General features: G+C 35.9%; 1 protein-coding gene across 1 annotated transcript; it reads right to left on the reverse strand.

The window, feature by feature from the left end:
- Positions 1–1,530: 1,530 nt before the first annotated feature.
- arl8bb (ADP-ribosylation factor-like 8Bb) lies at positions 1,531–14,014 on the reverse strand. Its single transcript, XM_065240973.1, has 7 exons — positions 13,789–14,014; positions 12,234–12,314; positions 10,744–10,817; positions 10,126–10,219; positions 9,058–9,125; positions 8,641–8,711; positions 1,531–5,081 (listed from the first exon to the last, which is right to left on the reverse strand). The coding sequence occupies exons 1-7, from the start codon at positions 13,909–13,911 to the stop codon at positions 5,032–5,034; spliced, it is 561 nt and encodes a 186-aa protein (XP_065097045.1). The 5' UTR covers positions 13,912–14,014; the 3' UTR covers positions 1,531–5,031.
- Between the last annotated feature and the right edge of the window lie 1,300 nt (positions 14,015–15,314).

Here is a 15,314-nt window from a genome sequence, read left to right on the forward strand (position 1 = left end):
TTGTAACATTGCTTATGGCTGTCAAGGGTTCGGTAAAAATCCAGCTGGAGGTGAAAAACAAGTTTGACTATTTTAGGACCCGACACCACTGCTTCTTTAGCTGTTCAAGTCAACATTCATTAGAACTGATAGATTTATATGTATTGTCTTATTTAATAAACATCTAATTATGATGTAACAATCCAAAGAAATTAGGTCTGTCGTATACATTTTTCATCAATTTGTAATAACTTTTTCTGAAATGACTTCAACACCAACAAAACCTCACTTTTTACAATCCAAAGAATTCCCGAAGGATAAAATTACATGTAAAATGGGTTGCACATGCTGTTTCAACACATCCTCATCCCATTGCGTCAATATTTGACGCCACTTGACCATGCGTCAATATGTTACGCGGAGGGTATACCCTTCGCGTCATTTTTTGACGAACTGGGGACTTCAATACTATTAGGTACGCGAAATTAAACAGTTGTCGCCTGACATTGGGGTTAGGGATAGGTTTGGGTAGGGATGTCATTATGTAAATCTAACCCTAAACCGACGCGAAAATGGTAAGAAAATGGTACGAAAATAGGAAATGACTTCAATCATTAAGGTCAAAATTATAAAATTGTCATCAAATCATCATAAAGAAGATCTCATAGACCAGCCATTATGTCTCTCAAACGTCTAAATCATGTTTTGTAGTGTTGTTTTAACCAACCTCGGGGCTTTTTGACTGTAAAACATGTTTCAGAGCAGGTGTCTGTATTTCACATAATAAGTTTTGACGGAATAAATAGATAACATGTTGTTTGGTGCCAGAAGACTGCAGATCTGCAGCCAGATATTTAAGCAAACCTGGATGTCCTTGCCTGCATGGAAACCTGGACGCGTGAAACACAAATGTTGCTTGAATGACACAAATAAAGTTTCAATGTTCAAAGTATTCCTGTTGTATTGTCAATGTTGTTGCACCCTGCGTCAATACAAGTTCAATTCTCATGGGTGTAATTAAAAACAGCAAGTCTCATTACCAAGAAAACACCAGAGACGACAGCTCTGAGCCATGCATTAGTTTATCAAACTTTTATTCTACAGCACGGTGCTGCCACCATGTGGCCTTCTGATGTATTGCAAGATCAATAAAAGAGCAACAGTTTTATCCCTGATAATTAAATGTTTTGGTCATTATTTGTTTGTATTTTTAATTAATAAAAAAAAAGGACATTGGCTTTATAGTTTCAGGAAATATTACTGACTGCATTTTGTGCGAGTGCAGAAAAATTATCATCAAATAATAAAAGTTGTCAAAATATCAAGTGACATTTGTTTAACATGTATTTTTTTATTATGATTTTAAGAACGTAACATTTTGGAAAAATTCTGTCAAGCAAACAGCACTGGACTCTGTTCGTTGCTAATGTAATAAACTGTCTATACCTTTTGGGGACATTGAATCAAAAATGTTTTAATGTGTGTTCGTGGCTTACCTGCAAATTAAATGGGCACTTGTATTATTTAAGAATATAAAAAGCCATACAAATCTCTCTAAAAACAATTTATTGAGCAATCACAATAAACCAAATGCAATAAACACATGAGAGCACTCAGCAAAACAAGTAATGTTTTTGTCCTTTTTCATATTTACAAAGTCAGCAAACCGATAAATAGATTTTTCATGTGTCAAAAGTCATGAACAGTGTCATGTATGGTGTTTTAAGACTGCACAAAGATAAACATGGAAAAGCTTTCCCCCATAGACAACACACATCAGCTCTCAATGAAGAAACACAGAGAATTATGGGATGTGATGTGATGGTACAATCAAAGCAAAGACAAATCACATTACACCATCTGTGTTTGTTAATAATTTGGTAACTCTTGTATGCTGCATATTATTTGACCTCTCAGAAGAAATATAAAGGAAAAAAATCTACAATCACATTTTAGGGAGAGCCCTTAATAAACAAAATAAACAATACGCAATCATTATATTATATAAAAAACTTGGCAACCATTATGAACTTTTATTAAAAAATATGTTGTAATAACGAAAAATAATTGCCAGCATTAGCACACATTTTGTGAAACACAAACAGCATTTAAAAAAAAAAAGTTAAAAGCTTCACTCCAACACTATGGCAGATGATTAATACAGTTATTTTGGTCAAAATAAAATGGTTTGTATTAATCAATCAATTATCATAGTTTTCATGTAAAACTTTGATCATTAAAAAGAAATCGCTGATACATATAATGAATGATGTGTAGCAGGGGTCTCCAACCTTTTTGTAAGCAAGGGCTACCACAATAAATAAAACAATCTGGAGGGCTTTTTCGATATAGTTTACTTAAAACGTTTTTGTTTTACTTGTTGATTTTATTTTATTTTACTTGTTGATATGTTTAACCATTGTTTAAACTGTTAAAAGAAGCCAAGCTAATATAAAAAAAATGTAGTAAATAAATATACAAATTGAGGCTATTAATAACTCACAGACCATTGATGTATAATGTAATATAATATACCTGTCTGTAACTTTATCCTGGACAGATTGTACAAATCATCTTTGTAGTACATTTTCAATGCTATAATAAGGCAATGGTTATGAAGTCTGAAAGAAGCATCAGTGCAGAGTTTTAAAGATGATAAAATCATATCTGATATATATCGGATATATGATATATAGTGGCTGATATATAGGCCGATATTTGGAATTTTTATTAATAATCGGCATTGGCAGATAGATCTTTTAAACTGGTCAATAAATCTTTCCTGCTCCTTAAAGGGGATATTTCACAAGACTTTTTAAAATATTTTTTTATCTTTGGTGTCCTCAGAGTACATATGTGAAGTTCTAGCTCAAAATACCATATAGAAAATTTATTTTAAAATTTTAAAATTGACACTTGGTAGGTGTGAGCAAAAATGTGCCGTTTTGGGTGTGTCCATTTAAATGCAAATGAGCTGATCTCTGCACTAAATGGCTGTGCCGTGGTTGGATAGTGCAGATTAAGGGGCGGTATTATCCCCTTCTGACATCACAAGGGGAGCCAAATTTCAATTAGCTATTTTTTCACATGCTAAGTCACTGGGTTGATAGAAGTACTGGGGACCCAATTATAGCACTTAAACATGAAAAAAAGTCATATTTTCACGATATGTCCCCTTTGTAAAGTCAATGTCTGACAGACCAATCACTTTTTAATGTGACGTTACGTTGTTTTACACACAAAAACACTTCGGTGTGGAGCCAAATCTAATTCAAAAATTAGATGAGGTGTCAGATCCACAGAACAAATGCCTTTAAAAATATTTTTCAACTTAATAATATTATCATAATAATATAATATTCTGCCGAATAAATATTTATTTAGTTTCACTAATTTTCATGTTGTATCGATCTAATATCACATTGCTTTCTTAATAATGGCATCGGCCATTAAAAAAAACCCGACATCTTATTTCAGTACCACAAATGCTGATCAGCACGCAGAAACAAATCAAGCCATTTTGATCTCAGCATCAGAAAAATTCTCCACCCGTTTTTAAAATAAAATATTAATATCACTTCTCCTGTAAGCAGTTTAATACTCATTTAATCAAACATTTTGATAACCAAAGCATATTTACATTTGTGCATTCGATCTAAACTTCTCTTTCAGAGCGTGGCCTTAATTCATGACCATGGCCGACATTAAAGCCATAAATAAAAAATGATGTACAGTACTGATGCTGTATCATGAGACCAACACATCAATCTGCTTCTACTGAGGTGAATTATGTTAAACACCACGCAGTGCTAACAGATGTCTACTGTATATACAGTACATAACCACTGAAGAGCGCAGATTCATCTCTGTACAGTTTGCCAAGAAGCGATTACGTGCAAATCTATTCTTATGCACGCTGTCATCAATCACACATATTGCATTAGCAGTGTTTACTGTTGCTGTAATAACGGCATCTATGGACAATTGTGTGTGGTTGGATAATAACCATCCATGTAATTGGAGGAAATTGGGATTTAATTATTAATTCATGTATTTCCAGAAGGCACTTCACTTTCAAATACCAAATGCTGAATTTCTTCACCAGTTTACAACCCTCTCTGAAATATCAGGATGGTTGATGGGGTGCATTTAAAAGCTTTAGATGTCTCATTAGTATTAAATAGTTAATTCTTCCAAACCATAAATTAGCCTAAAACAATTGAACTATTAAAACTGAGTTAAACAGAACAATATACTAAGGGCTCCTTAAAGGCGGGGTGCATGATCTCTGAAAGCCAATGTTGAAATCTGAAATCACCTAAACAAACACGCCCCTACCCCAATAGAATCTGGACCTTCTTTTGATAGACCCGCCCCACACACCCGCAACCCAGGCAATGATGTCGGTCGGTAGACACGCCCCTTACGGCTGATTGGCTACAAGTGTGTTTTGGTACTCGGCCCGACTCCCTTTTCCAAAGTGTTATTTTTTTTAAATCATGCACCCCACCTTTGAAGGGACAGATCACCCAAAAATTTAAATTTTATAATTTATTTACCCTGAACTTCCAAACCATGCATGCCTTTGTTTTGCTGAACACAAAGTAAAATATTTAGAAAAATGTTTGCATTTGGTGCTCGTGCTTCCTGCTTGATTGGAACAATTAGGGGATGAATAAATGAAGACAGAATTTCATTTTTGGTGAGACCGCCCATTTGGTGACTGGAACAGCTCATTCCAAAGTGAACGCCACCCAAAAAAGCATGTTAATGATCAAAGAGGATAAAATGTAGATCTGATAGTAGATCTGATCTGTTGCTAGTTTAGCTGAAAGATGTACCTCCACTTGGACATGTGAGGGTAAATAAAAGTCCATCTAGCAAAAAACAAAAATCTGTAGCATTCGTGAGGGGATGCCTGAAGCACACTGGTGTGACAATGATGCTTTACTGAGTCTTTGTGTAACAGTGAGAAAAAGCGAGACAGAGACCGAACCACAGGGCTGAGCGAAAAACAGAGGCAAAGCTGGACTGATTTGGTGAGGACTTTTCTCAACTCCTCCGGGATTTGGAATGTTGGATGAGCCATTGTAATGTAATATCTGCAGTCAAGTAAAAAGAGAGATGGGGAGAGAAATACAGCAAGAGAAAGAGAGAGAGAGAAATTAACAAACATGATCTCACTAGATCACTTTACATTTTTCTCCAAACCAAAGTATGACAGGTGGTAAATGAAACGTCTTTGATAATAACATTAAATCATTAAGTCGTTACTGTATTTTTATTGTCAACAATGGAGGTTCCCAGGCTTTATAGACCATCATATTTGCCAAATGTCAAGCACCCATCAGCCTATCTCAATTAATATCACTAAAGCAGGAGGCAGAATGGCTTTTTAAACAATGCAAGTATGTGTATAATACTGCGCATGTGCACGGGTTGAAAAAAATAATACATACATGCACCTCCCCCTGAGAATCGTCAGTCTTGATCGACAGATGATTGGTTGGTTGGTTACTTGAAGGCGGGACATTTGTTGGCATAATGGCCATTTTGAGCATCGCATTGTCCCCTATTCATACTGAGTAATAGCAGTGCTCAACCTTGTTATTTAAAATATTTTAGACAGTCTTAGTCAACTGTTATTAGATATAATGTATGCCAATATAGATATTTATAAATAGATGGCACACTTCTGCTTTCCAGAAAACCACTGTAAAACACAGAACAGATGGCTTCTCGTGTTAGCGGAAATTTATTTAAATTCACTGCAACCACAACTACACCTTTACGCAAAATCCCTAAAGATTCAAGACACAGTTCATCGCCGCTGACTGAATGAGTCACAGTGAGGTGCTATGGTGAATCATATACAGTATTAACAGAATCCTGACTCACATATCTGAACTTCACCAAGACCTTTCAGCTCACAGACTCAAAAACTCAAATGTTTGTTACCATTTATAACAACAATTATTATTTATCTTTAAAGGACAAGTTCGGTATTTTACACTTAAAGCCCTGTTTTCAGATTGTTTATGATGAAATAGAACGGTTTTGACTGAAATTTCGACATATGCGGTTTGTGTTTCACCTCCCACCTCTACAATGGGTTTAATGGTGCACTGGAACAATCCTTCCTAAAATGCATTAAACTTTCGTTTACAAAGACGTGAAACTCACCGAGTGGTCAGGGGTGTTCACTGGTATGCTCACACAAAAATCGCTCCAAAAGACGCATTCCAACAGGTTTTATCGTAGTTTTTACCAACTCCATTGACTTGTATTAGATGTGCTGTGAGGTACGATATTACTCCACGCCGGGAACTTTGTTTCTATTCTTGCAATTGGCAAAGGTGGATTAGCGCCACCACCTGGGCTGGAGTGTTTATTATTCAAGCTCTCAGCGGAAGAATGTACGGGTGTGAGGCGTTTGGAAAAATAGGTCCACAAGTTAACAACGAATGCTAAAACAGCTGTTTCAATGCATCTTTTGCAGCGATTTTTGTGTGAGCATACCAGTGAACACCCCTGACCACTCGGTGAGTTTCACGTCTTTGTAAACGAAAGTTTAATGCATTTTAGGAAGGATTGTTCCAGTGCACCTATAAACCCATTGTACAGGTGGGAGGTGAAACACAAACACCCGAAAATTCTCGAGGCAGCTGCATATGTCGAAATTTCAGTCAAAACCATTCTATTTCACCATAAACAATCTGAAAACAGGGCTTTAAGTGTAAAATACCGAACTTGTCCTTTAACTCTTTCCCCACCATTGAAGAGTTATAATGAGAAAACATTTATCTGCCAATGACGCTTTCCTGACAAGTTTTTACAGTAATCTGTAATTCTGCTATTATCCACTAGATGGCTTACCCAATTTATATAAACTGAAGCAAAAAGTAATTTAACAAGATTTTTAACTCGATGTATGTTTTGATCATCGTTCTGAATCTGATCTCTAACAAATTTCCTTCACAAAAATTCAATTATTTGTTGTATTTTTGAAGAAACTTACCCATATTTAACTCATTCCCCGCCAGCCTTTTTTTTACATTTGCCTGCCAGCATTTTTTGTGATTTTAACAAAAGTTTCACAAAATGCCTTCCAAGAAAACGTTCTTCTATAAATATATAAACATACAAATATATCAAATGAAAGAACAGACCCTCTGCTTTCAAACAAACAAACAAAACAGGAAAAATCCTTGGTAGGCTTCATCCTATCATCCTATCTTCATTTGTCCACTTTTTATAACCACTTTTCTTAAATGGTATAATTTTTGAAAAATTTGTGAATTTTTATGAAGGGATTTGTTCAGAGATCAGATTCAATTCAATTCAATTCAATTTTATTTATATAGCACTTTTCACAATTGTTAATTGTTGCAAAGCAGCTTTACATGAGTAGATGTAGAGGAGAACACAGAAAATCAATAGATAGTATAAAGGGCGATTTATAGTCGTGCGTAGGTGCTACGCCGTAGCTACGGCGTAGGCTATCCGTAGCCTGTGCGTAGCTCTGCGTAGCCTGACGCGCACCTCACAAAATTCCTAACAGCGCGTCGGCTCTACGCGGACCGCAAGCTCTGTGATTGGTCCACCAGAACCCCTCCCGTCAGGTAAAAAAACTGCGTCATAGGTATTTCCGGTTGAGACGGTGAAAACAAAGATGAGCCAAGTTGAGGAGTGATTTAACTCAAACTGCAACATAAGTCGCTGTTTATTTACTTCCATCATTGCTGGTCTTCTCAAATTATACACAACAAGTTGCTATTTCTTCTTCGTTTGTGGGTTAACTTGCTTAGCTTCTTCTTCTCTGACGACTTCTGCTGCTACTGTGGTAACACACGCGTGATTACTGCCAACCCGCGGTTTCGCGTGTGTTTGCACGTCGACGCGGACGGCGACGCACAAGTATAAATGAAAACCGACGCGGAACCTACGCCGTAGCTGCTACGCCGTAGGACCTACGCACGACTATAAATCCCCCTTAAGAAGTAGAATATAGCGGCTAAGAATAAACCGTACAAGCGAGCGTATTAATAATGTAACGTATACAGTAAAGTGATAAAACCCCCTAGGAGAAAACCCGGTGGGAAAAACTCCTAGAAGGACAAAAACCCTTGGGAGAAATTAATATATAGATTCAGAGCAATTATCAAAACATAGACAGAGTTTAAAATTAATTAAATTCATTTCTGCTTTAGTTTTTTATTAGTTGGGTAAGAGTGCCATTTAGTGGATAGTAGCGGAATTATAGATTACTGTAAAAACTTGTCAAGAAAGTGTCATTGGCAGGGAAATGTTTTCTCTTAATTGACGAGATAACTCGTCAATGGCGGGGAAATAGTTAAGAGGATATAAAAAGAGAACAAATGAAGATAGGATGAAATGGTTTTGTTTGTTTGTTTGTTTGTTTGAAAGCAGAAGGTCTGTTCATTCATTTGATATATTTGTATGTTTATATATTCATAGAAAAACATTTTCCTGGAAGGCATTTTGAGAAAAAATGCTGGCGTGCAACTTTTTTTCAAAGGCTGGAGGGAATGAGTTAATTGCAATATCTGTTTTCAACTAAATTCAGAGTAAAACTTGTAACTTTTATACTGGAAAACAAGATAAAGATTGTGATGAAGAAAAGGAGATATCAACTCTCACCAATATTGTCTTTCTCTTTGCATGAAATCGAGTAACAGCAGATTTCTCGGTCTTGAATGGCTGCCAGGTTCCTATGGAAATAAATGAACACGATTACCTGCTTCAAATAGTTTCGTTCTTATGAACTCTTTTTGTTTGTGTATAGTTACCCTGCCAAAAGTAAACATATACTTGAATCTCAACATAAAAACAGATCCTCCAGCAGGTACAGCCGGTGTGTTATCAAGTAAAGAGAAGTGTTAAGGTTGTGAAAAGGCGTAAATTTTGATTCACAAAAGCAGAAACGACTTCTGAGAGTCTAGAAAGAGGAAGTGTGGTTAATGTGTTTGACAAACCACTGTAATTTCATAACACACACACACACACACAAGTGTCCAGAGATCACACCCAATCATATTATAGCATTTCAAGTCTTACATCTTTTCAATGAGTTGCTTCTCATCGAGTGCATTGGGAAGGTCTCTTTTGTTGCCAAGGACGAGTACCTGTGAAGGGCAAAATAACCATAATATAAATTACCCACAATGCACCTCTTTCACGAGACTTTTTCAAAATGTAAAATAAATCTTTGGTGTCCTCAGAGTAAATATGTGAAGTTTTATTATGGCATGTTAAAATTGCCACTTTGTAGGTGCGCGCAAAAATGTGCCGTTTTTTGATGTGTCCCTTTGTAAATGTCGAAATTAAAACTTAATTGTGCTGTCAATTATTTTCTCTCTCTCTCTCTGCATTAAATGACAGTGCTGTGGTTTGATAGTGCAGATTAAGGGGCGGTATTATCCCCTTCTGACATCACAAGGGGAGCCAAATTTCAATTAACTATTTTTTCACATGCTTGCAGAGATTGGTTTACCAAAACTAAGTTACTGGGTTGATCTTTTTCACATTTTCTAGGTTGATACAAGCATTGGGGACTCAATTATAGCACTTAAACATGTAAAAAGTCAGATTTTTATTATATGTCCCCTTTAAATCTACACGTCATTAGGCCTAAACATTTCTCATACCGATCTGAAACCTGCTATTTTATTTAATATGTTTGAGAATTTATGTCTTCAGGGGCAGTTTCTGCTGTCAGTTTGTGTTAAAGTCGTCTCTTAAGATGTTGGCTTCAGCAAACAGTGGGCGGTACGACACAAATCCCCATCACTCCCTATAGACAGATAATCTATGAGCGATCTGTTTCCTCCACTGAAGATAACACACATAATGTCACCAGCACGGGCATCAGTCCAGACGCTTAGTCATGCTCCTTAAAAAAATTCACAGCGGATCTAGAAAAGCAGAGGTCTGCTGCAATAGTATGGATTCATTTGATATATAAAATAGGAACAGTTTACTTTCAATTAACACTTCATCTTACCGTCATCTCATTCTAAAACTATAGGACTATTACTTTTAATTAATGTAGATCATTTTAGGTTTTAACACTTTAATTATGTTAAAATGCATTGACACAAAATGTTGTTGTTGTTCTCCCCGTACAGGAATGCCTTGCAGCTGTGGTTTATCTAGCAGGTTGTGTAGTTCATTTCTTGAGGCTTCGACCTTTTCGCGGTCTGCAGCATCCACCATATACCTAAAAACATCAGTACACATGAGTTCCTATTACAGAAATACAGTAATGTAAACACCAGCCCTTTAACCTAGGGGTGCACCGATATATCGGCCAATGATGCTTGCTATGCTTCTCATTAAATTACGTTGAAATGCGCTACATCCAAAAGCCAGAGGGCGCTCTCGTGCAGAAACTCTATATGTGCTGCAGACGAAGAACCATACACATGCAGCTGTGACAAGCAACACCAGGAAATGGGTTAAGGATATATTTATATTGCTGTTCTTCAAACCTTTTCAGGTATTTTCATGATAATAAAGATTATGTATAATGATTATGTGTTGCTTTTTCAAATGCATGTTATAAACAACTCAAACTAACAGTGATTTCAGATCAATAAGGACCTACCGATCAAAAGACGTAGTACATGAAATAGCTGTGAATATATATCGGCTGTGCAATTCAGAATAGTTATCGGCCATCTATTATTAGTGTATATCGGCATTTATCGGTGCACCCCAACTTAAAGCACACATTATACTCACACTATTGCATTGACTCCACGACAATATCTCTCCCACATGCTCCTGAAGCGCGGCTGCCCACCTATATCCCAAATCTATGCAAAGACAACACTCATTTACCACAGATATAACAAACATCACAACACCACCTACCTACAGTATCTGTCAATCATAAAGGTGTAATGTGAGGTTTTAGCGGCATCTAGCAGTGAGGTTGCAAATTGCAACCAACCTCAATTTCAAAACGCAATGAGAAGCTACGGTAGCTGCCACAGGACAAACATGTGATTGTCTGAGACAAGGTAAGGAACAAAATGTGCTCTGTACAACTAACCTGCCCGCGACTCAGGCCGCAACATTTTTTTGTATATTATGGGCCCTATCTTGCACCCAGACAATTGACTTTGTCAGTGACGCATGTATCATTCGTATTTTGCACCGGCGCACAGCGGGTTTTTCCCTCCACAGCAGCACGTCGGCAAACTAGGGAATGAACTTGCGCTCCCTGGGCGGTTCAGCGCAAAAAAGAGGCGTGTTCCGGCGCAAACCATCCCTGATGCTATTTTGCAGTTTCAAAAAACAATTGCACCACTGACCAGAAAAAACTGGTTTTAACTGATTTGTTAAAATAAGGAACAATTATTGACTAATGGATAGTCCAACATATATAAATAAAAACTCTCTACACTGCAAAATAAATGACTTTGTATTATTATCAAAAAAAAGTTTTTAGCCCAAAAATATACAATTTATGAGGTGAAATTTTTTTTCTTGAATTTAACCTATTTTAAGATTTTTTTCTTACCACATCTGCTTGTATTAAGCACAAATTGACTTAAATTGTATATTTTTGTCAAAAAACTTTTTTTTCCCTTTGATATTGTTTGATATTTCTACTAAATACAAGACAAAAATACTAAGTAAGAAAGTTATTTATTGCAACATCAGGGGCCTCATGTATAAAGCATGCGTACGCACAAAACAAGGCTGGAAACGTGCGTACGCCAGTTCCCACGCAAAGGTTGTGATTTATAAAAAAACAAACTTGATGGGAGAATGGACTTGCAGGGTGGGATATTAGCATGATTCATGTACGCACACTTGCAGGTGATCTGTGATTTATAAAGGGAACATTGCTTTGTTTTATAAGTCTTCATAATTTTTGATGTATGCCATTTTTGGCTTTTGTGCGTAAGTAGGCTTTTAGTAAGAATCCTACGAATAGTTTTATACATGAGGCCCCAGGTGTTCCTGTAGCTCAGTTAGTAAAGCACTATGTTAGCAGGGTAGCAATGGTCATAGATTCGATCCCACATAACACACATAATAATGAAAAATGTATAGCTTGAATGCACCGTAAATCACTTTGGATAAAAGCATCATGCAAATGCACAAATGTCAAGGTAAATGTCACATAATGCTGATGTCATAATTGACTTAAAACCTCATTGCTCACTTTATAAAGCAGGGAGCATGAAAAGTTTATGATATTAGTGTTGTTACGGACTTACTTTAATTGTTACATTGCCTTTGCTCACTTTCCTCATGTTGAAGCCGACTGTAGGGATCATATCTTCATTAAACTGGCCAGACTAGAGAAACACAAGAAAACAAACACTAAAATTAAGCAACACTTATTTCTTAACATTAATATTTGGACTTTTAAAATTAATGATACAGTAAACAATGGGGTACTGGCACACTGTCTGTGTCTTGTGCAATTCATTTAACAAAACATCCTTTATTGCAAAACATTATTAAGAGGATAAAAAGCCCAAAACGCCAAAGTTATGACAACATTACAAAACACTTATCGGGTTTCAACACTGCATGTGCTTGAACTGGCTGCACACACATAAAAACAGAGCCATCTATGGATTTTATGGGAGACCTACATTATTCTTTGACCTTAGACTGTGACATGTCGAAAGTACAAGAGATATTTCTATTTCCAGGAACAACATTTGATTTTAAGCAGGTGCACTTATGCAAACCGTTTTAAAACCCTTTTTGTTTTTTTACTGCACTTTAAAAGCTCCTCCTAGGTTTGGGGCAACTTTCCAGCAACACCTGACCCAAGCGGAAAAGAAACCCCAGTGGGGGAAGTAAGGTCGGCAATCTCCCTTCTTGCTCTTAGGCAAGCTGGCAAATAATAAAGCTACAAATATCTTTAAAAAATAAATCAAACAGATCAACAAGTCCTTATTTTGGACCTGATATTTTAAAACATGTGATGTCCTTTTCAGTGGACGGAGGGTCTGAAGGGGTTAAAAACTGTATTTTTGAACTGTCATGCAACTGTGCTGTTTTGGAGAATATCTACAAACATTAGCCAATACTGTACAAGGATATGCAAATATCATCATCTCATTACTGTGATATATAAAGCGATAAATAAAAGGTGTGCATCCGTGTGTACATGCGTGCACGGATGGATGATAGACATTTTGATGGCTAAACACATGCATAACCACAAAGACCAGATTCATAATATCAAACATTAATGAGATCAAAAAAATTATTCTCTGAAGTATCTATTTAAATTACTTAATGTTTACGTTATTTGAAGAGACTTAAATAAAAAAATTCTATAAGAAATCCAAAAAAAGCATTGGGCACGGACCTAAATGTGAAAGAATAAATTAATAGGCCAAATATTGAGGTTAATATTATAAATACTGCATTTTATTATAAAACTGTAACTATAATGAAAGTATTTGATACTATATATACTGCAATATATGACCTGTACTAAAACATATCACCTTAAAAGTCATTGTCCACTCTAAAGTCATTGCATAGTGTACAGGTACAGCAGATTTTGGAAATCTTATATAAAAACTATACCATCATAACCCAAACAGCACATGACTCAAATAAAATCATATCACCACCCCTGGCACGCCTTAACTCGTGTGTATGACAGTACAGATATGAGTCATGCTGTTTATTGCCGGACACAGAATGAAAACAAACACATTAAAAAGTGAAAGTGACGGACTGTGAAATATCTATATCTCAATAAAGCTTCGTGGTTCAGAATGCAGGGAAATAAATCATACTTACAGCAATTACGTTGACAAAAGTTGTTTTACCAGAGTACTGCAGTCCTACCAGAGTGAGCTCCATCTCTTCCTTCCAGAAGAGCGAGCGGATCCAGTCGAGCAGCCGGTTAAAGAGGGCCAACATTTCTCAATCCGCTGCGTGTATGGATGAAAATCTCCCAGATGATCACAACTCAATCTCACCCAACCTGAACCTGCTGCAAGAAAACGGGAAGCGACAGACGTCATGTGATCAGCGCTAGTGACGCATAAAAACAGCGCCGCTCAAATTACTGCGCGTTCATCATTCAAAATAAAAGTCACCAAGGCGCTATTATAAATTAGGAAACAAATGATATACTATGCTTATTGATTAAATGTTTAAGGGTTTTTTTTTCACAGAAGAAAGGCATTTTTTAAGATCTTTCAGAATTAAAGTCTATTTGTATTTTTTTTTACATTAAGAATCAATAAACAAACCAAACTATATACATCTCTAGTACACACACAGTTTAATAATTAATATTAATAAATTAGACTAGTCCTAGACTAAAATAAATGTAGCTTGGGCTGTTCAAACTGAAAACAACTTGTACTGACATATCTTAAAATGCCTTAGTGCCTTTTATTTTGCCTCAGAATGCACACAAGTAATGTTTTAAGTAAGGCGTGTTTGTTAATATATATATATATATATATATATATATATATATTTCATAATTAAACTAAGGCCTAAAATAATCCCTGTCCAGAAAAGACCCCAAAATGTCTATGGCCGTTTTTCAATCAGAAGGCTGCAGCCTCCGGTGGTCGCATTTGCAGGCTGCATACTTCATCAAGCCTAGTTTTTTTTAAAGGTAATTGAACATTAAATTCGCAAATAAAAGCATATTACAACAATTTACGATTAACTTAGAATAATAGTAAACTATATAATTGTTACTATTCTGAAATAAGACAATCTTTATGACGTATGCATCCTGCAAATGCGTCCTCCGGAGACTGCAGCCTTCCGATTGAGAAACTGCCTATGAAAAATCCAGTGACTGAGGATTCACAGAATAAAAGTCTCCTTGTAGCTTAAATTAGGAAACAATAAACATACACACAATATACATATTTGGAAAACATATCATTAAAGGTTACAGTTTAATATATAATGTAATCTTTTTTGGTAGGGACGAAAGTTTTTTTTTTGCCGTTCATTTACCGCGATTTACTTGCTCTTACTTTTAAGATTCATGCAGTTAACCTGAGTTACCACTAGGTGGCGGTAAAAGCTTTAGAATTAAAAAGAAAGAAAATAATTTAGGTTCTTAGTTTGTTGCTGCACTTGTTGTAATATGTACATTTTCATATTTTAAACAAAATATTAACCTTTCAGAACATTGTATTCACACTGTCTAGGTTAATATGTATATGCATCACAATATGATGAAAGCCTACTCTTGTTCTTAAAAAAAAAAAATAATAATAACACTGTATTTAAGATTTATCATTGCATTTCATCCTAAAGTGTACGATTGCTTATAATTTCCATTTTAATAG

Source organism: Paramisgurnus dabryanus, chromosome 14, assembly GCF_030506205.2.
Source record: "Paramisgurnus dabryanus chromosome 14, PD_genome_1.1, whole genome shotgun sequence".
NCBI lineage: Eukaryota > Metazoa > Chordata > Actinopteri > Cypriniformes > Cobitidae > Paramisgurnus > Paramisgurnus dabryanus.